At 32.9% G+C, this 23,910-nt stretch overlaps 1 protein-coding gene across 5 annotated transcripts in view; it reads left to right on the top strand.

Annotated features, from left to right (window-relative positions):
- LOC128242628 (protein phosphatase 1 regulatory subunit 16A-like) overlaps positions 1 to 23,081 on the top strand; it is a 65,777-nt gene extending 42,696 nt beyond the window's left edge. For 2 of the 5 annotated variants that reach the window (XM_052959854.1, XM_052959855.1), the window contains exons 6-13: positions 2,646 to 2,770; positions 5,692 to 5,817; positions 6,426 to 6,501; positions 7,117 to 7,237; positions 8,409 to 8,483; positions 11,428 to 11,469; positions 16,318 to 16,438; positions 16,784 to 23,081. In XM_052959854.1, the coding sequence (XP_052815814.1) occupies positions 2,646 to 2,770; positions 5,692 to 5,817; positions 6,426 to 6,501; positions 7,117 to 7,237; positions 8,409 to 8,483; positions 11,428 to 11,469; positions 16,318 to 16,438; positions 16,784 to 17,950 (1,853 nt within the window). In that variant the 3' untranslated portion in view covers positions 17,951 to 23,081. The remainder of the gene's footprint in view (positions 1 to 2,645; positions 2,771 to 5,691; positions 5,818 to 6,425; positions 6,502 to 7,116; positions 7,238 to 8,408; positions 8,484 to 11,427; positions 11,470 to 16,317; positions 16,439 to 16,783) is intronic. The other 3 variants (XM_052959856.1, XM_052959857.1, XM_052959858.1) reach the window with 3 other exon arrangements.
- The last annotated feature ends 829 nt before the right edge of the window (positions 23,082 to 23,910 follow it).

Genomic DNA, 23,910 nt, shown 5'->3' with positions numbered 1-23,910 from the left:
ACTAGATAGTAGGGCTGTAACGATTCATCGGTGCATCGTGAAATCGCGATTCGGTACCCGACGATATACTGTATCGTATCGCATTGTAAAAATTTGTGTGTATCGCGTATCGTTAGATTCGTTACCTCGACTTAAGATTTGTATGCTTAAAACACTTTCCAAACATCTTTGCACGATCAATTTGTTAACTTTCACTTTTTACTGTCGAAACAGCAAAAGCCACTTCACTGCATTTTCGCAAACAGCAGGTAGAGCTAGCAAAATACGTTACATCTTACTTATCTACACCGTGTTTATTTTTCAAACTAAAATGAAAAATGAAAATAAAATTATTAAAAAAATTGCAATTTAATTTTCTTTTTTAAATTTGATTTACAAAAGGTATGGAAAAAACTAGAATCTGCGAGCTAGCTTATAATTTGCGAAAATGCAGCTGAAGTGGCATTCGCTGTTTTGACATTTTCAGTCGTCTGCAAAGTCAAGAATGGCGGAAGGAAATACTACCGGTAGTAAAGACAACAAAAGACAAATAAATAATACTCATTTAATAACAATAATAGGCTCAATTAACATTTAACAAAGAGGCAAAACTAAATGAACAATTTTCATTTAATAAAAATATGATCAACAATTTGAAAATAGCAATCATTAACAAATAATATTCATTTAATAATATATATAGCAAACAATTTACAAAATAATAAAAACATTAAAAAATGCAGTTTTGGTAAGGATATGCTCAACAATTTACAAAATAGGCAAACATTAAAGTCCTACATAAATAATTAAATATATATATATATATATAAGCGTATCGTGATATATCGTGAATCGCGTACTCCGTATCGTGAAACATATCGTATCGTGAGTTTAATGACGATACACAGCCCTACTAGATAGATTAAACATGGCTCTAACAATTATATATAAAAAGCAATTAATTTATGATGTCATGTCAAAATTATTTCATAAGTTATAATATGTAACAAAACAGAAATAAACAATGATGTTAGATCATGCTGGCAATGTCATTTATGATATTAAAACAGTTCAAATTCTGGAGTGGTGGAAAAAACAACAGAATTATTAATCGTGATTATTGTTTCCAAACTGTTCACATCTTTTCCATCATGCTTTAAGTGTCATTGATGTTCTTTCAGAAGTCTTCTATTCCAGTAATTGTTCAAACCACTGTGTTAGGAAAAGCCGACTTATTTAAACTACAGATTTCTGGTTTATGCTTTCAAGTTTTTTGTTCAAGCAATCAGATCGTTTCCGGGCCATTTGTCACAATTTGTCAGAAAAAATCTTCACTGAAGACCTAATTCAGCTGTTTGGGGAGTTTGATCCGTAAGTTAGGAAGGGAATCTTGTTTAGGACAAGATTTGCTGAGAATCGGAGAAAAAATTATGAGTGTTCGCTGTTCATCAAATTTGCGTTCTTTTCTGTAAGACTGGGAAGATTAGTGTACAAGCTACAATCATCGGAGACTTGGCATTATGTTCGGTATTAGCTGGTTTTTTCAGCATTGATGAGAGGATTTGTCAATGGAGATAAATTAGAGAGGCGTTCCATTTTATATGGTTGCTGTTGGCATTACATGGCAATGACTTAAACAGGTCAAGTTAATGTTAGTGCTTTATTGTTCACAGCAGAATGAGATTGTTAATAAATTTAACTCTGTTCAGTATGTAATATTAAGATGGCATGAAGTAACATTTTAATAATTAAGAATGGGTGAAGTGAGCATAGCAAACAAGCTCTTCTTAATCATAAAATATTTATTCAGGTCATGTAACTGTCTTTAACTCTTTAAATAGTACATCATTGGCTGATACATTGTCAATGCAAAATCTGGTGCAGGGAGTGTGTATACGCTGAGTGGCAGTAGGTGGACCTTTTAACACCTGCAAAAGTTAAAACTCTTCCTGATTAAGCCTAGTTCTTAATAATTGCCATCTCATTTCATTGGCTGAAGGTGTAGATTGTATTCTTAATAATGGTAGCATTTTATTGTCACTTTGAAATAAGATTGTTTATTGTCAAATAGATGTTTAATAATAATAATAATAATAATAATAATAATAATGATTTGTAATGTATCCGTTAAAATTATCATATATACATCATTATAACTTCTTCTGCAGATCTTATTATGAATTATAGGCGTCATGGTTTTTAGAAAGTAATAAAGATAAAAAAGGTCTTCAAAGAAAATTAATTACCATGGCGTTCATTATGTTAGCCAAGTTGTTATTTGATACGAGAATCTTTGAATTGCATGATACTTGAAGCCTCATAATGACAAGGCATCGAATGATTATTCAAATTGCTTTTATCCCATCCCACATTCCTTAGTTGTCATCTTTAGTGGCATTGTGCTGAAACTTAAATGTTGGCGATACCATGAAAAATAAGCCTGCAGCTTCGTTTTGTCCCCAATTAAAATACGCCATTGTAACAGTTGAGCCCTTTCACTCAGCCAAAAATATTTGCAGAGTTAAGCTCTTTGGAAGACAGATCAAAGCTGACAAATGTTAGCCATCAAAGTGTGATGCGCTTGTTGAATCATAAAACATAATTAAATTAAACTTGTGAGGATAAGAAACCTTTATTTGGTACAATAATGTTGACCTACTTTCCAGGAATCACACAAGAGGAGATAGATGACAAACGCCTTGAGACAGAGCGACAGATGCTGACCGACATGGAGAAGATTGCGGCCAAGGGCGGAAATCTTGAATTTAGGGATATACACTGGGCCACTCCGGTGAGTTTAGGGATAACTACTAGGAGTAGCCTGTGAATTCAGGGATAAAAACTAGGCCACCCTGTTGAGTTTAGAGATATAGATACTAGGCCAGTCTGTTGAGTTTAGAGATATAAATACTAGGCCACTCTGGTGAGTTTAGAGATATAAATACTAGGCCACTCTGGTGAGTTTAGAGATATAAATACTAGGCCACTCTGGTGAGTTTAGAGATATAGATACTAGGCCACTCTGGTGAGTTTAGAGATATAGATACTAGGCCACTCTGGTGAGTTTAGAGATATAGATACTAGGCCAGTCTGTTGAGTTTAGAGATATAAATACTAGGCCACTCTGGTGAGTTTAGAGATATAGATACTAGGCCACTCTGGTGAGTTTAGAGATATAGATACTAGGCCAGTCTGTTGAGTTTAGAGATATAAATACTAGGCCACTCTGGTGAGTTTAGAGATATAAATACTAGGCCACTCTGGTGAGTTTAGAGATATAGATACTAGGCCACTCTGGTGAGTTTAGAGATATAGATACTAGGCCACTCTGGTGAGTTTAGAGATATAAATACTAAGCCACTCTGGTGAGTTTAGAGATATAAATACTAGGCCACTCTGGTGAGTTTAGTCATATAAACACTGGGCCACTCTGGTGAGTTTAGGGAGAAATACTAGGAGTGGCCTATGAATTTAGGGTTAAAAACTAGGCCATTCTGTCGAGTTTGGGAATTTAAAGTAGGCCGATCTGGTGAGTTTAGGGATCGATACTAGGCCACACTGGCGAGTTAAGCGATAGATACTTGGCCACTATGATGAGTTTAGGGATAAAAACTGGGCCAATCTGGTGAGTTTAGGGATAAAATACAGGTCACTCTGGTAAGTTGAACTGACAATTCTTGATTTTACTCTTATTGTTACAGTTGAAAAGCAACATACTTTAAAATAATCATTCATGTTTTAAATAGCAGTTTGTGAAGAAAAGTACTTCAAAATTGTTTGTGTCAAAATATGCATCAACATTTAAATTTGAAAGAGGGCTATTAACAACATTTCACAGACTGGCTTCACATATAATGATTCTGTGGTAATGGATTTAGTAATATTTTCTTGGTCAAAACCGTTAGGAAGTTAAGCCAGCACAAACATTACTTAAGATTCATTTTCATCTCCGACAATTTGGACCCCCTGGGAGATTTTTCTATGACAGAATGAGATGGAACAGATATAGCGTGTCATTAGTTTCTTGTTTTTAATATTCCTTGTTTTGACATAACAGTTCGGAGGTTTATTTGCTGATTTATTCCTTTTTCTGTTATGCCTAAATCATCTTGTATTTGCTGTCTGGTATAAAATTACGTTTTGCCGAGGAAACAGATTATTTTTTCTGCATCAAGCTGATAAATTCTTGATACAAAATTGAGAGACAAATCCTTATTCCATAAATTATTTGTATATTTGTTGAATGAAACTGTTTTCTGCCTTTTGATTTCTATACAAGAATTGTACCAGGTGACCATATTTAGCCAATCTGCACACTTGCCATTAAGGTTCTGGTTTTTAAAATGCTGTTCGTCATTGTTTGGGGGGGGGGGGGCGGCGGCTGGCCGGGCGGGTGGCCAGGTTGGAGGCATCAAACTCATCTATGAAACTGAATAACTTGAGCTAGGGCTGTCATAACTTGACAAAACTTTGTAAATCAGCAGGGATTAAGGATACCTTTCATTGGATTGCATTTGGGGCCCCTAGGGTCAAGGTCACTGTTTCTTAAAATAGAAAAATGGTTGAATCTAATTGAATTTTGTTAGGGTTGACATATCTTGACTAAACTTGGTATGTATAATGTAGGAAGAGTTTATTGAGACTTTTCATGGGATTGCATTTTGGGCCCCAAGGGTCAAGGTCAAGGTCACTTTTAATAATAAAACATTTGAAACTGAATTTAACAATGAAGGCTTAAGTCCTTCTGTCAATCATTGAAAACCTGGTTTTGGTGCATTGCGGTGTTTAATTCTTGTTCACAATTAGCCTCATTTGTAGAAAGGAAGTTTTATTAATATAATTTTAATACGCCACAATCTTGTCAGATCACATAAGACCAGAAATTGTTCTTGGGTAGGTGTTTGAAGTACAGGTTCTGTACCGGACACTCTGTGGGCAAATGAGGTGAATATTTTGCGAAAGTTATGAATATGTAATAAAGCGGATTAAGAACTGTCACAAAGTCTTGTCTGCACGAAGCTTCTCTAGCTAACTAGGAGTCTTTGACGATTGAATGAACAATTTTGTCAAGGAGATTATCTGTAGGGAAAAATGCTGAAGTTGTTCATTTTCCGGAGTTATAATTGCTTATCAGCTTTTTTAATGGGAATGAAATGTCTTTCATTTCCTTGATGAATTTTTACTTCCAAGAGTATAAAGTATGTACAAATGGATTTAAATCAATTGAAGAATGAATAATGTTGTATTGAAACTGATTGTTTTATTTGTAAATGCAAACAGTATTTTCCGTTTTACTTACGGAATAGAAAATTAAGCTTTTGTATTTTGACCTTTATATAATGTAGTTTTACTACATTAACTTTGGCCATACCTAAAAATCATTCAAAATATTCACAACAATAACAATATCTTTCTGGTATGTGACGTTGTCAACCAAATGAGTTTTGTGGCGTAATTCACCGTATTGATAAAAATACCAGAGGAGAGAAAGTGATAGAGTTGGGGAAAAAATCAGGATGTACAAATGAATGAAAGATAATTTTTCAATGCCGTTTTCAAAATGGCTTCAATTTCTTGTTCATGAACCAAAGAAACTTTGTCAATAATGAAAATGCAATGTTACCTTTCATAGGACTCATATCGGCTGATGACGTAGCATGTATAAATGGCTTTTGTTCCAAAACATTTTTTATATTTTGAATTATATTCCAGTTACATATAGCAGCAGCAAATGGTTACCTCGAAGTCGTAGAATTTCTGCTCAATCAGCACGTGTCCCTCGAAGCTCGTGATGAAGATGGATGGCTGCCAATACACGCGGCTGCATGTTGGCTTCAGGTAAATTTATATGTGATTGTTATGTGTTCAAATCTGTTATATATGTCAAAGTGTTGGATATATGTGAAAGAGTTGGTTAGATTATACTAATATATTTAAGCTTGATTGTGAAGAAAGCTGACTGTGTATAGAATCATAAGACTGTTTCCTGGGCAGAAACCAGTACTGTGTCCTTTTTGAGAGGCCATGAGAAAGTATCCCTGGTGGGGATCGAACCAATGACCTCTGGCGTGAAAGGCTGACACCTAGACCACTCTTACCCCATTGAGATAGAAAGAGTCAGGATATTGTCATTGTCTTGGTGATGTCCTTGTCAAATATCAAGATCTCTAAAATAAACATTCAAGAAAGTAACAAAAAAAGCATGATTACAATGCTGATATTTACATGTGCACCAAGACCTTTAAATCAAGCTTTAAAACTTATTGAGTTATGTCCCTTATTTGATTGACAAAACACAACAACAAATGAGTATTTGTATTTTCTTTAGTTCCTCTGGATGTTGTTATAGATCTATATAATGCATACAAACTGTTGAAGACAAAAGTAAGAAAGTGTAATATGTATGTTTTTGTTGTTAGAGCTATAAGTTTGTTTTCCAATTTCAGCCTGAGGTGATAGAACTCCTGGTCAAAAGTGGTTGTGAAATAGACGCAAAAACACGAACTGGGGAAACGCCGTTCGGTAACATGTTTTATTAGTGAAAAATGGTTTTGTCTTATCACAATTAACTCTGTTAAAGTTTCTATGATATTTGAACAACTCATCAATCAGAGACTAATTTGTAGTTTTGCTGTCAGAACCCGGGCTTTACTATTTCCGTTACTCAACAGAATATACTGTGGGAAATTAGGCTAGTTAAACTTTTTAATGCATGAATATTCATATTCAGCCGTAACTTCTCGGCTATTTCTGTATTGCCTGAGGTTTGTTTCAAAGTCCAATCAAATGACCGGAATTACATCTTATTAATTATTCATTAGTACATGGTTTCTGCTTTCAATTTGCCCGGTGTATTCAAGGTTGTTATAGGTTATAAATAGACCAGGTACCAAGGTTAAACCAGAGCATGTTAGCATGCTGTTATTCAGTGTCTTTTGAAATATCTGTAATAGGTAATGTTGTACTGTTTGTAAATTGCCGACCTAAAGATGATGTTTCTATATATCTTGCTGAGGATCCATTTGTAAAATGAAAAATATAAATATATTGCAAAATAAAATTATGACACTTTATGACTAAGAACTTGAATGAACCTGTAACACATGATTGTATTATACGTTGACCAAACTTTCCCAGATCTTGCCGAAGACCCAGATGTGAAACAGAAGATTCTTGACTTAAAGGATGAGTTGGAAAGCCATCGAGCCAGTCGATCGAAAGATCACATCAGAAATCGGAGGACGATATCAACACGCGGGTAAATATCTCTTAGTTTGTAGTCGTATTAAACGTTAGCTTCAGACATAGATTGATATTAATGATAATATGGTCGATCATATGGTAGATGAAATAACATGGGGAAAATCTTATGTTTAAAAAATTATAAAGTATTTTTTATAGCATTGAATTCACACTTTCATTAGCAATTCTATTGACAATGTATAAATGGTAATGTAATGTAATGAGTTCATAGACAACAAAATTAGAATTTTTGTTTCATATTTTAAATCAAACTCTCAGCTAAATAATTGAATGATCCTGAAACCAAGGAATCAAGTTCTGTTTATAATAAAGTTTAGAAATATTTTTTTAATTATTGTAAACATATAACATGGTTTATTTCCATGTAATTATAAATGCTATTATCTTTAATGTTTGTAAATTATTGATGTTTTGATCAGAAATCTAAAATGTATCTTTTTAGATGTGGTCTGTATTGCTTATTGAGAATTTATGTTCTAATTTTGATTTCTGTATGCTGGAAGGAAAGGGAAAATATTTGCTCAGATTTGTTTGATCTCATTATAAGAGCTTCTATTGAAGTATTATCCATAACTTGATCATATCTTAATTGTAATATTTTGCTTGTTAATTAGTGCTTGACGTATTTGCCAAAGGCAAATTGCTGATATAATACTCAAATGCTGGATTAATATTTATTTACATATTTATGGAATGTCAGTTGTGTTTCAAGATTGCTTTCAAGCCTTAGTTTGGGGGTTTTGCGGCTGTTAAAGAGATGTATTAAAGCATAAAAAAGTTTTAACAAATTTCACTAATATATAGCTTGAACAGTATAAGCATGAAATGTAGTTTCACTGTATGTAAAGCTGCGGATTAAACCGTTGACTATTAACCGTAGGCTTACCATGTTCGAACAAGTAAGTTATTATCTAACAGACCCATGTGGACAATTGATTTTAAACAATGAAAGATTTATGGCTCTCAGAAAAAAAATTATGCTTTCTTGAGAGGTTATATGCTATAATGGTTTATGACATTTGAATTGATACTAAATAAATTCTGAAGCACCAGGGCCTCTTAAAGTTAGAAGTATGAGGGATATTTTTTTTTAAATGCCCTTGCCCTAAGATGACCCACAAATGGTAAATCTGGTAACACTATTTTGCTTGGAATTTGAATTTCAGTCATTATTCAAGCAATGGGTCATTGTATAGTTCAAATGGCTCCCTTAACGAACAACCCAGATCCCATCAGCACAGGTGATTTAAAAAAAAATGTGTCCTCGTAAAACTGATTCATGATTAGTAACTATGTTAGCATTGCCCTGTTATTATTTATATATTAATTGCTCTGATTATCATTATGACAAAATAATTATGCCCCACAAAAAAGGGGGAGGGGGGCATATTTTTGCTAATTTTGAGCTTATCTAAAAAAACTAATTAAGTATACATGAAAATGTTTATGCCATGTACTGTTGCTGCCATTGATTCATTTAGTATAATTCAATGTAGTCACACTTCTTATTGCTGGACAATATGGTACAAACACTTTATACACCTAACCCTTGTGATTGAAATTATAACAGCTCGAGCTTCATGCTCACTATGTATAATCTCAATAACTGCAAAATTCGGGTTGTAGGTGCAGTAAGTATTACTTTTTTTCCTTAAAACAGATTATTAAATACTCTATGTGGAATGGACATCAGTGTTAAAATATTGCTCTCTTTAGAATGGTCATGAATCAGTTTTTTCGATGGATGATAATCTGAATTATAATGATTTTGGGGTTGAACATGGCAAGTATTAACAGCTAATGTGCAGACAGTTTTTAACCAATTCTCGCCAAACATTCAATTTCCACACGTAATTTTTGAAATTTTGTTCTTAATTTTGTTACAGTTTTTAATTGCTACAATTTCAATATTCCACTTTAGGGACTATGAACCAATTTGAAAGTTTCATTTTGGAAACAGTTAAATAATTCCACTGTAAAAACCATGGAACAGTTTTGTAAATCCAATTTGGGAATAGTAACGTATTTTTAAATTTTGGAACTCATATTAGAGATGTTAAAGTCAGTTTTTGCGAGGGAAAGTGGAAAGTTTGAATGTTTGGCTGCCAACAACAACAATGTTATGATTCTGGAATGCACTAATTACATTTATCGGTAGTAATGTTGGTTTATTTTGTATGTCATAGCTTTAGATTTTTACAATTTGCATGTTATAGATGGATACCAAACAAAAAATCCTACCGCTGCAAAAAATAAAAATAAATGAAATAATATATTTATTTTCTTCTTATGCTGAAAAACCGTGGCTGTGACAGACATTTTAAACCAAGTCTATAAAATATATATTAGATTTAGTTTATCTCTGTATCATTTGAAATATCCTATAATTTCAACTTCTCTTTTGATGCATTTTAATCAATTAAATTAGTATTTAAACTTTAGATTTATATATAAATATATTCTGAAAACAATGTATTATATCTTTCTTTAAAAAATGTTTCACTTTGATATTTATTTGTAAATTATTCTATTTTTTTACATAATGTACACAGCACAATAATTATCCGAAATGATTCACTGAAAATGAAATATATCATACCATCTATCCTGATTGTTTTAAATGTAGGACAATAGTAAAAACAAAACCACACATAAATTTTAAAAAAAAGAAAGGTTTATTTGCCAAAAAAATGTAACCCAGACTTAAACCAATTAATATCTACTTGTGGATCATTGAACTGACATCCATTAGCATGATGAGGATGAAAACTAAAACAGTTGTGTGTTTAATAGCTTGGGATTGGATTTACTAGCCTTTTAGTTGATTGTTACCCATAGCAAATGTAATACATGCATATGTGAGAAAACATTTAGACAAAAGAAATGTTCCTTTAGGGTATCAAAAATTATATGTAGGGAAAGCTTGGATTTTAATAGAATGGTTGAGGTATTGTCATGACTAAAGTGTTATAGCCATTGTCTTGGATATGCAGACACTTCAACATTGGCTGTAGCATGAATGCCATTCAAGATAGTTATATGAAACTTGGTGCTTATGTTCACAATATCAGTGTCCATTCAAGTGCCATAACTCTAGATGCTTTATTTCTTGAGTTATGCATCTTAAGTAATGAATAGAACAGATCAGGATGGTCGTGGGCTGCTCCATCTACTACAATCCTGGCAGCATCTTTAATTCCTAATCACTATTTACGCCTGTGCACATCTAACAATATGCTAGAGGCAAAGAAAAAGACTGAGTAATTGACTGTTATTATCTTCCTTAAACTTAATGATTGGTTTTTGCGTGATCATTACTTTGAGGGGAGAATAATTATAAGGTCATCACCATCTCCAGGGTGAGGTTGGACATCCCGAAACAATTAATTTCTTATTAACGCATGAACTTTGTATTCAGAATAGTCAAATGTTAGATGGTATTATTACATGTCCTTCTTCATTTGCAGCCTATTAATGTCGAGTTTTTATTTCCGTTACTTACCGTAAAAACAAATTTACTGTAAAAACCGGTAATTTTGTGGTAGCCCTTTTTTTATGCATTTCTCTTGTTTTTTAGAGAGATTTAGATTGGCAAATATTGTGTGATTTAAATATAGAGGGAAAAGTAGTAAACTTTTTTGTGCAGTTTTATTCTGTTCAAAAAATATCCCGTTGAAAATATATGGTTCAAAAATAATACATAGATTTAATTATAAGACTAGTAGTTATATATTATTTTTGTACATTCATTGTAAATCATTTTCTGTCACATTGTCATATCATATTGATAAAATATGTCTGCAGTCGAAAAATGGGCAAATTATTATGCATGGTTCTCAGGACTCTGGAACAGACCAGTTAATGTCCATGGTCCTGATTTTACTGTCCACTTATGCCCTGAGTGCCATATTAGGGAAAAACAGATCTCAGATTATCGAATGAATAAAATTCATTGATCTAAAACTCTTCCTGATCACATTCCTGGGGACCAGACATGGCGGACAACAACGGCCATTGAGGGCTCATCGCAAGACAGTTGTAGCTCTGTCTTTCATTATATAGAGTTATGGCTTTATCATGTCAAACAGCGGTGTAGCTACAACATATTATTGTTGAGAAACAACAAATGGTAGAATACAGAAATCAGTGCCTTTAATGTTTGCGACCTTTTGTTACTTTTTACAGATCAACAGGGTCATCAAATAGACTAAGTCTCACTGGTCCCAGGTAGATTGTGCTCCATTTTGATCATTGTAGCCATGTGCCAGTGAAATACAGTGTCATATCCAGGGATTATTGGCTCAAATTTTTTGGAGGAAATTACTTATTGGCATAAATTGATTGTTGTGTCGCCTGCTATGACAGGCAGACACAGGGAGATTTCTTCATTAGGCAGCCTCATTTTCGTCTTCCATTTTGTTTCCGATCAATAACTTTTAAATGATTCGCATTAGAGTCTTTAAACTTAGTATGTACGTTGGTCGTGATCAGCAGACGACCTTTTTGATTTGGGGGTCAGTAGGTCAAAGCCAAGGTCATGGTGACTATAAAAGTGATGGTCGCTTCTGAGAGGCAACACAGTCAGTAGAGTCTTCAACTTGATTTGCATAAGGGTTATGGTCACAAGATGACCCTAATGATTTTGGGGACAAAGCCAAGGTTGTGGTGACCTTTACTAGAAAAGTGATGGTAGCTTCTGAGATGCAACACATTCAATGAACAGAAACTTTCTTCCAAAACGAGGCTTTCTAATTGAATGGGCCAAAATTCCCGTGATATGCCACAAAAACTGTCATCTTTCAGTTAAACAAGCTTGCCCTTGATATCATCTTTCATTAATTTTCTGAAATTGGCTTTCATTTAAAGTGAAATAAAATGTAATGAAAGTAATGAAGCTGTTTGTATGAACTGAATTTTAAACTGATTGCAAAATTTGCCAGTGAAAACTTAACAGTATAATGCATTCTCAAATTTGCACAATTTGATTGGATTTTGAAGTTTTTATACGGAAATCTAGATTTTGTATCTAAATTGTTTTTCAAGGGCTGTTTTGCTTGACTGTCATTAATACTACATTGTTCATTGTTTTGCTTTGGATGTTGTATGGCTTCTTCTCATTTCACTTATAATGCATCGTGAAGTTTTAGGCATGTTGTATGTTAGCTGTATGATTAAAGCATTTGTATTGTTGTGAACTTTTATACAAGCATGCTGTTTGTTATTTGTAGAATTGAAGCATTTATATATATATGGCTTATAATAGTTGAACACTGTCTATGAAAGATATTTTTGAGCGAACGGAACATGTCCAATAATGCTGGGATGAAATGTAAAAGGGACGGCCCCATTTATATAGGACTATTTTTTATGCTTCACCTGGCCCCAACTTCTCCAAACACCTCCTATGACAGGATAAAACTTCTCCAAACACCTCCTATGACAGGATAAAACTAAGCTCACAATTTCTGTTTTTTCGTATATTTCATGTCATTTTTACATTCTTAAGAATTTTTAGACTTTAAATTAATTTTATTCAGTAAAAACAAGATTATATAAGTAAGATGTTGTGGTTGAGGACGTAAGCTACTTGTTACAAACTTTCTAGAAATTGGGGCCTACGCCTATTGTCAAGGGTTAATTGCTTTTCATTGCTAGGTCATGCCTAAAACATTTGTGTTCCTGTGTCAACCATTAATGGGATGCTAGGAGTAAAACATCCAAATGCCCATTGTTATAGGGATGAACATAGAGAGGTGGTTATACTCCATGTCCAGGGTTCTTAAGTGCAGGATTTCCCCTGAAATCAGGATGGAGGGCTTTTAACTTCAGATAATTGTACAGTTGTATAGATATGGATTGTTTTTTTGCACAGACAGGTGTATCAAAAATAGAAGGAAGTACCTTGAAATGCATATTAAAATGTCAGCTGTTATCAGCTGTTAGAATCGGTGTCTATATATTACAGGTTTATGAGTCCGCTTGTTCAAATACGTTCTGATGGGTATGTTCATACATTGACGAAAATCAGAATTTCAGAAAAATGAATAAAATTAAATTATAACAAGAATAAGTATAACAACACTAAGGGCTCCACAAAATTTGCAATTTAAAACTCATATTCTTTTTTAAAGATACTTGCTGACAGTTCATTTAAGTCAACGATACAAATTAAAATGGTAATTTGTTGATATATTGGTAAAGGTGTGTGTTTCTCTTCAAAGAGGTTCGAGATATACCCCGGGGGGTGGGGGGGTCTCTAAACTGACTATGAGGTTATACCCACCATTCGTCAAAAATAACTACAAGACCTCTCTGCTTGTCTCTGTTCAAGAGGAAACAAACTAAAAGTGCAAATATGTGGAGCCCAGAGTGTTCACTGTAGTTTGGCTAGAGAGCAGCTGTTGTCCTATTAATGTTTCAGAAAATGTCGAGGTTTTTTAAATGATATTACGACTTATGTTATGATCTTGTAAACATTTTTGTTTCTTCTTGTAATAACTTTTATTTCTGTATAATCTTATCGGTTAAATATATGGTAATAGCATCATTGACAGACTGCATATTTGTGATGAAGCCAAATCATAAGAAATTTTTTTGTACAGAAAACAGTTACCTTTTGTACTGTATACTCAGCATTTTTCGCAATGTGTATCACAGAGTAACAGATAAGGTGTGTATTTCTTCCCCCATATACTGAGCTGGACTCTTAGTAGGGCATAATTAGTATTTGCCTGAATACACAATTTGAATCATAGAAAATGCAATTGTTTTCAAAATCAAGTTACAAAACACATTAAAATAGGCAAATAAAATAAATTGGACGCGTAGAGAATTAAAGAGATAATTTGGAACTCAATTTGTATAATTTAGAAAATTTGATTTGCTATACTTATTTAACCTCAGATAAAAATAGATTGTTAATCGCTGATACTCAAATAAAATCAATGATGGGGTAATAGGAATATTATACTTGAAATACTCATTAATAATGTGAGATACCAAATTTATTTCAAAAGCGTGGAGTAATACTCAACTACATTGGACAATTATCTGTAACTCTGTATACTCATTTTGAAAAAAAATATGATCACACTTTTATTATTTCCTTATAAGTTATTATAAAGGCCATCCTAAAAATGCTTAGTTTACAGTGGCAAGACTGACTGAAAGAAAATTCTCAAATCCTTCTATGACTCCAGAGTAAGGAAAAACAAGTTTTAAGTAATTGTTATTGTTGTGTTTTGGTCTACTAAACATTAAGTTGGCAGGCAGCTAGCCGACTTAATATTTTAAAAGACCAATAATAAATAATGAACCTCTTAGTGTTTGGCACGAAATGTCTCTATGCTAGCCAGCAGGCATGACTGTAAACAGATTATAACAGACATCATAAAACAAGTCATGGAACTTAGGCGGTCGTTTTTGTCTGAAGCTTTCTAAACTTTTTAATCAGAATCTGTCCAATAGTCCTGATGAAAGTGACACAAGTGCAAACACTAATTTGTTATATTGCAGCTGTTCTTTTAACCTATAGTGTTAAATAATAACGCAGGCAAAAATAAAATGCAGACCTTTCAATCCTCTGAAAAAAACCAGGGCTGTGTCACTGCAGAGCAAAGATTATTTAAGAGAGGACCTAAGAGTGTATTTTGTTCTATTGGTCCATTAAGTTGTTTTTCTGTGTAAATGTTCCAGCTCGTGTTGGCATTCATCAGCAAAATGATCATAAGACTCTGTGCTTGTTTATATTCAACCATTTCAAAATATCTGAATATTTGTTTTGTTCATTTTGTCCATGTTGTTTGGTTTATTTTTGTCCATGTTGTTTGGTTCATGTTATGATTGGATATATTTGCTTTTCATCACAGGCCTAGTTCTAACACATACATATTATTCGTGTTCTTTTCTGATATTTAATCATTTATGTTCTCAATGTCGTTACAAAGGGGCCAGAACTTTTTCATACCTTTATAATAAAAAAAAAATGTTATAATTTTGATTGTTATCTTGTATTTCAATTTAACACTGTGTAAAGGGTATTATTTCTGGTTTCTGTTTAATGTATTAATTGCATTCTTTAAGTGAATAACACAAGGTAATTTAAGTGATAATTGAATTATCTTATTTTGTGGTAATTTATACATATATGTTTGTGAAAGGGCCTATTTTTATAATATGATACAATAAAGTTGAGCTTTTGAATAACTTACGACATAATTAAATTGTTATTTGTTCTTTTATTAAAACTGTATTAAAGTGTTTTTGTGCAGTATAATAATGTAACAATTGATAATATGTTTTTGTAGTGTTTATTTCTTTGATTGATTATATGATAGATGATATATTATTTTAATGTTTAATATTATATGATCATTATTATTCAAAGCATGCAAACACTAGTTCATTTTCATGTTTTTTGGCTAGTATTTTCTATAGGCAGTATATAAATATGGTGGAAAGGTCTTTGGTGGAGAGATATGGGGTTTTCAGGGATATGCAGACACCATAGTACAAGTACATAATAACGTCTTCGTTAAGACTTGAAAATTTATACATTTCAAGTTAAATGTTTGTAATACTTTTTGTTAAACATGTACACTTTTGTTGTTTAAACATTTTTCTGATAATGAATAAGTTTCTAATTCTTCATTTGATTAATTAGAAATTTTATTTATAAGTAAATCTAGAAAATACTATTTTATATTTGTAGAACATGGTTAGAGTCACGGAAAGTTTATTCTTTTTAATATGCACATAACACATGTTTATGTTGATAAAAAAACAGCTTAGAATTCATATAAATAAATGTAAAAAAAAATCATTTTGGATGTGAAATAGTATCACAAAGCCTACATTACATTTATGACTAATTTAAACTAAAAAGTAATGCAATTCATTGATTAGTTTCAACACAAAAGAGAATGATTTATGCTGGCGCTTATAACTCAAGATGAGAATGATGCTACCCTCACGGGATATCATAGCCTTTAACACTAATATTAATCAAAATGCTGAGAATTCATGCGTGATAACAATAATATTTCCGAAATTCTCATGCCTATGTTACAATTTCAGTGCATCCATACGTCGGACAAGCATGCGGACCGAAAAGAAGCCACTCTTCAAAAAGGAGGCACAGGAAGAAGCAAAACATTTTGGCATGATCAGCGTCGATCAGGAGTCACTCAACCACATCGTAAGTTGTCAACAAGTTAAAAGCCTCAGCATCTGCTCATATTTCACTTACATAAGAAATACCATGACAATTCTTGAATGCTGCCTGTCATATAAATTACTGGACCACAAAATTTAACGAAGGGCAGTCTGCAGTCTTATTCATTTTTGACTTCATTTTTGACTTCAGATATACTATGTTTAATTTAAACTATTAAGTATCAATCAGTTGATGAAGCTTAAGTAAGCTCAGTAGCAATCGCTTGTTGGATTTTAACATAACTTTTGCTAAGTTTTCAAAGAATCAAAAATAACTGAAATGTAACGCCCCTGTATGTTCAGTGTTGGCATTGTTTATTTTGCACAGGATGATGATGAGAATGTTCCAGCCACGAACATTGATGATGTACGTATCAGCATCATCGATGATGAGCCTGAGAAGCACCAGAAAGAGACATCGGAAAAGCAAACAAGGACAGACCGCGTTGACTCTGTTAAACAAAACAAGCCTGGTCCATCTGCTCAGAGTAACACAGGAAAGCCTGGTTCAAAACCTAGAGACTCTGAACATGAGAGGTTGTCACAGACAAGACAACAAAACGGGGATAAAACTTCTCAGGCTCATACAAGGCCAGAATCACAGAAGCCCAAGTCTGTGGAGTCTGAAAAACGATTATCTGACCACAGCAAGCCAGAGCCTATTCACATTCACATGGTGCAGACTGATTCGGGTAATAAGGCAAATTCTCGTTCACCTCAGCAAGAGCGTCAGCAGCCACATGACGCTAATACACAGCGACATTCTGCTACTGAGAAACAAACTGAGCATCGATCACATGACACAACTGCAAAGAAGCAGTCTACTGCTGAGAAACCAACTGAGCATCGATCGCATGACACGACTGCACAGAAACATACTGCTGCTGAGAAAAAAACTGATCATAGATCGCATGACACGACTTCACAAAAACACACTGCTGAGAAACAAACTGAGAGGTCACAAACTGGAAACAGAGGAAGCCAGTCACCTAAATTGGCCTCTAATCCCCAGGTCAGACAGTTACAGGGTCAAGGTACTGGGGTCAGTAGGTCAGGGTCGTTTCAGAAAAAGCGGGAATCCCAGAGACAAAGAATGGAACAGACGTTGGAGACGGTTGCAGATGGTAACGAGAATGGGCGGTTTCCAACGAGCAATTCAACAGGAACATTAGCAGATCTGAAGAAGCAACGATCAGAACAGTACAAGTTCGGCACAGGAACAGAGGGAATGGTTGCTAACCTGTTCATCAGCAGTTTATCGGGGGACACAAAGAGATACAGTTCAGGACCCCAGCACTCACCACCGAGCAAGGACAAAGTCCAAAATGGTCAGAGTCCGCGCTCGAACAATAATAACAATACGTCTGGGGGTCAGCGTCAGCCCCCAACTTTCATATCAGACAGTGGAGCTTTACGGAGGTTTAGTGCGCCGACCTCATCACCTGCTGTTGGTGACGACGATAAATTCAAAAATGACTGTTGTGTGATATTGTGACCTAGTTTTTATTTGGAGATTGTCTTAATTTAACATTAACGAAGGTTAGATTGTAGTTTGGTTGAAAGCTGTTCAAAGTCGTTAGTCTATTTTTGTTAACAGTTTGACAATTTTTGTTTCTGAAGACATGCATTGTGATAAACTCAACAGTAAATCAATTAAAGTAAAGCATGATTTTAATTTGCTTAGATATATTAGCTTAAAGCATAATTTTTAAATTGAAGGGTAAAGGCAAAAATGTATGAAGTTACATTTGTCTAGATGAAGACAGGTGAGCATTATGACCCGCAATTTAAAAAACAGCTGGATGGATCTGAAACTTTAAAAGGAGATTGAACCCCACAATATTCTAGGCAAGCCTTTATAGATTCCCAAACAATAGCAATGATCATGAGTAAGTAAAATCATAATTTAAATTGATAATTATGTAAAAACGTTCGGTACGGCATCAGTTATTACTTCTTCAAAAATCTCCTAACAGTCTATTTGAGCCTAGGAGATAAGTTGCTATAGTTATAACTTATTCTAAAGGCTTTAAAAAGAGATTCCTGGCTTTAATTTTCAAATACTTTTGTGAGATATTTGTCTCATTACATTTTGAAATTAATCGAATTATAAAATGCTCCATGTTACGCTGTTATGCCAAATGTTATGCTGTTAAGCTTACATTAAAGGGCAAACCCTTGATCCGCGATAGTAATACTGTAGATTTTTAAAGTCTGTTTGGCTAATTTCTGCCAATTTAAGTTACACGTGACAATGTATAAAAGTATGTGTCTTTGAAATGAAAAAAACAACTCAATTTTGAAATCTGTTCGTCAACAGAATAAGCCTCTCTAAAAGCGTAAGCATAAGTTGTAATCCATAACCAGAACGAGGCTGACTTATATTCCAGAAAAAATTGTTTGATTCTGCAATTTGAAACCAGTTGTTTAAAATTTGTAAGCTGCTTTGTAGATAACGGTCTTTACAATCACTGCTTATCATTTATTTCTCTTATTATTTTGTTAGCATAGAGAGTTTAATATAGTTCCTAAGAAATTACTAAAAACTTTATCTTTGAGGTCCTTTCCTTACGATTTGTTGTTCTAATTATTTGCACAAGGTCTAGTGTTCGTGATATTAATTATTTGTGTAAACATATACACTGCTACTGTTGTGTTTTACGTATGATTTCCAATTTGCAGGCGATGAGTACTGGAAATAAATGAAGCTATGGCATTCTACTGAACACAGAAAAATATGTTTTGTACAGCTTCCGCATGTAATATATAGATTATTTTGGGATCTAGTGCACAAATTTATACAATTTTTAGGCTTGTTAGGACTAACCGTTTTTTATCAGGATTTTTTTTATGAAAATGAATACTTCTATTTATTATAACATTATAATAATTATGTTTGAGAATTTATGTATAGCAATTTTTGTGTTCATTGAATAAATCATTTTGTAGTAATATAAAGGTACATGTATGCTTATGATAATATTTGGCCGATCAAGTGCAGACATTTTACATGACAAAATTCCTTGCTTATGGGGCTGTGAAAATCATTTTCAAATCTGTTGCTCATGGTTATTTTTTTGTTTCTGTTTATTTCAAAATATATACATTCCAATTGTACATTTCTGTAAAAAAACATATTTATATTTGAATACTTTTGCACCTTAAAATAGATTATTTGTATTGGCTGTACAAGACGTGGTGATACATTAGAGTTAGTTAATGAAATATATTAATTGTTTATATGTTTTAAACAGTTGCTTTTTACATTCACAACAATACATTTCCCATATTTTAGTTGTAAATATGATACGTAGAGTGGGTCACATAATTTGTTTATAATCAGTACTCTTTCAGGCATTTAAAAATATGAAACTGTGATAATTGAACAGAAAGGCATCCCGTCTGAGGCATTTTAACGAGTTGCAACTTAATTTGAAGCCCTCGAACGAGGTTATAAATATCTTCATAGCTTTTATAAACAAAACCCTACATAATTCTACACCTTAGAGTCCTTAAAAAAATGTTTTTTTGTAAACATTAATTTTTAACACATTTTCATCGCATAAAATGTTATATTGTCTTTATAAATATGCTTTCAATCAGGTGAATGTATTGTTGACTTTATGTTCCTCAGTTATATCTAGAATGCTATAATAAAGAGCCACAATTTGTACTTAACATGCATGTAATTGGGGAGCATTAGTCAGTTGCAGTGACTCGTGTTAGTGTTGGACGTACATGTATATATCATTGCCGCATTAGGAAGTTGCAATAACGACTTTTCATTTTCATATTTTGATAGCTGAAATCTGTTTTAATACTTAAATAGTTTATATCTTAATATCATAGCTTTAGTCATTTGTGGGAATGTTTTGTATATTGACAGATTCACTGTTAGGTGCAGAAAAAATGATGACATGGCATTCAACATATCAACATATCATAAATGCATAATTTTCCATTATGTCAGTTGTTTTTGCTGTTATACTTTGAAAATATGAGTTGAAAATGCATGCATACATATTATTCACATGAAGTATTATTCCTCAAAATTACCATTGTTTACTTTTCACATTGTTGTATATTTACTGTAACTGTAATCAAAATTGTCATTGGTATACAAGCTTTTTACCATGTACTTGTGTACAGAAATAAATAAATGGATTTACATTCATAGAATTAATGAGAAAGCCCAGCCAATGGTATACAACTTGATATGTTATCCACTGGTTATATTTTGGCAAGTTTGCACATACAAACAATTTGATTGGCTAACAGTAATTGGATAAATTATTGAATACCGTAAATATTGACCAATCGCTTAACAATTTGGCTAGCTTTTAACCAAACAAATGAATTAATTTGGTTGTTGTTCAGTTGTTTCATATTGCTGCTGCAGCCTTCTCATTATTTTAAATTATTGAAAAATATTTTGAACATTTTACTTTTTGAGAGTAGAGTTAGTCTTAAAGTAAGATTTTCTCGGCTTAGTATAAAAAAACTGTTTTTTAATCATGTTGAAACATTTACAAAGACACGTGTGTTTACATATTGCTTGGTTATTTATTGTACCGTATTTACTTCTAACATTATCTACAAACTATTGAATGACTTTGGTGAATGTTCATATTCTGGTGAACTGTTTCATACAAAATTAGAAACCTAGTTTTCCAGTGAAAATAAAAAATATTGTCATCATACTTTTATATTAATCATCAGAGGAATTCAAGAATTACTTATGACTAAAATGTTCTAGAAACATAGTGATACCTGTATAAATATCTCAATATTTTTTGCTTCCTTATAATCTACTTCCCATGTGATATTAACATGTTGTTTGTTGGTGTCCACTCGTTTATATCAATTCAAAGACATTTTAATTCTATTTACACAACAGCAGTCAGTTATATGAAACCATGATAATCATCGGCATATTATACTTTGGCTGGTTTGCACATTTAAATGATTTGATTGGTTAATCTAATTAACTTGGATAAATATTGACCAATCAATGAAGGTTTTGGCCATTTTTGACCAAACCAAAGAATTAACCAGTTTTATACACAATTATTGCCTGCTGGATGTCATTTGTTGACATACAATGTGGGTTTTTATGTTTGATATGAATGGCACTATTTACAAGTGAGTTGAACTCAATTCTTAATATGTTATTTTTCAAAACTTGATTTAAAGGCATTTCCAATCAGTTAAATGATGATAGCAACATACGGTAATGTAATATGCACCATACATGCCCTCATAGCTGGCCGGGGTTGGGTGGAGTAGTTTTTTCATGGGTACTTTTCATGATGCTGCAACTTGGACAATGCTGTACCTCACTCAAACCTTTTTATAAAGGCTGAAAATGTCTCTGATATCATCACTTTGGTAGCTACTTGTTAACAGTGCACATGCTGAGGTCATAGATATCCCTACTGTATGACTAGGTCACATATAACCATTATTATTATTAACAAACTAAGATTAACATATTCAGTTTGCAGCGGACTAAAAATATTGATACATATATGGTATTTAACACTATTTTTGATAATGCGCTTTGTTGATTTTTATGTGACATTTGTTGAACTGTCTCAGAGCCTGCTATACATTAACCAGAGAGTTATTATTGAAATACATTGATACATTCAGAACCATTGAAACTCATTAGGAAACAATTCTTAAAGATGTCAAACCTTGCACTGTGAATTCAGTAAGTTTTGTTGTGGTCTAATATGTGTGCGTTTCATGCTTTATATTTATTATAATAATTATATTCAGAAATTTCTGTTTTAGAAAATATGAGAAGCAGTTGCTATTTGAATGTTATACGTGCAGAAATGTTCCAGTTTTAACTTTGCAAAATAATTGATTCATTTCATTGATAAAAAAATTAAATCATGCAAAATTAATGCTTTGTCAGTTTGCACTTATAAAGTAAGCGTGATGCCAAATCACTTGTATAAATTTTATTTACTCTTCTATATGAAATTATTTTTTGTTTTTATTGGTGAAACTTAAAACGGCATTTTCTTCCATGTTATAAATAGAATTTTGTGAAGAGCTCTCCAAGATTATTTTCTTTTTTAATCTCATGAGGATATAAAAGCAAGTAATAGCCTGATGTGTCTTATTGTGTCTGAGTGTTCTGTAATAATCTTGTTGTTATGTCCCCTGAGGTGGTCATAGATATATATTTGTTGTAGGTTAATTCCAATCCCTGAAGATTGACTTAAATTTGCGAGATCCTTTTGCGTGTAAAATTGACATGATCCTTTCCTATATTAAATTTGCAAGATCCTTTTTATTTTTGGATCATTTTGGCAGGGTCTAGTGTTTTAATGAAGTGGTGTTTCCATCAAAACAATAGGTTTTTCAAAACAAAATCAAAGTTGTTAAATAATTGAATTAAAATATTAGCAAAAATAAAACTCTCGCAAAATTGAAACAGTCTTCAGTAATATGAAATTTTACTGATATCGGACTTCAGGGGACGTTGTCATGAAACTATGACATGTATTGTTTTGTTTTTTATTTTAATCATTATCATAGATAAAAATGTGAAGATATTTGGATATTTGAATACTACATTATGAGCACAAAGAATAAACTGATATATAACTATATCTTGTGTCTTGTCTGATTTCAAAGAAAAAATTCCTGAGGTCATATCAATGATGTCATTTTCATCAGTGTTGTTGTCATCAGTAAAACTTTGATGTACCGCAAATGATTGCAATATTGTAAGAGGCAAAAAGAGACTGCACTATACTAAATCTGTGAGAAGTCCAGTCAAATTGTTCATTATATGGCCAATACATGTAACAGTGATACTGAGAGTTCCTTCCTCACAGCAGATGATAATTTTCAGAATTAAGTTCTTTTTTAAAATTGCTAATTCTAGGATTTTAGCCTATTCTAGGATTTTTCATAAAACGTTCTCCAGTCACATTCAAGAGATGACTGACTAGTGGTCATATAGGATTTTGTCATAATTTTGTAGAGCAAGCTATTTCTTGTTTATGCTGCCTCTTGATACTTCACAGAAATAATAGACATGAGCAAATGTGGTGCTTGACAGCTTCAAGATGGCTGACTGGTGGCCATATTGGATTTTGCATTAATGAATTTTAACATCACATTAGTTTTGAATTACCTCCCTTTGTTCTGTTTTATATGGCACACTATTTTATAGCAATCACTGGAACCAACGCGAGTTGTGACATTTGTGAATATCCCATACAGTTGGCGTTTGGAGATGGGAGAATATTTTCCTTTCTCCAGATAGTTGTCAGGACATGAAAATGATTCTGATTAAAATGAGTGATTATAAAGATACATGTACTCAGAATAAAGAAGAGCTTGATTAAAGATTGATTGAAAACCCTATGAATCAGTTGTCAACAACAGCATTTTGAGGATGAGGCAATACACAACTGTCCAGAGGGAACAATA

This window comes from Mya arenaria, chromosome 8, assembly GCF_026914265.1.
Source record: "Mya arenaria isolate MELC-2E11 chromosome 8, ASM2691426v1".
Lineage (NCBI taxonomy): Eukaryota > Metazoa > Mollusca > Bivalvia > Myida > Myidae > Mya > Mya arenaria.
The sequence above is the reverse complement of the archived record's forward strand: the minus strand, read 5'-3'. Positions and strand labels throughout refer to the sequence as shown.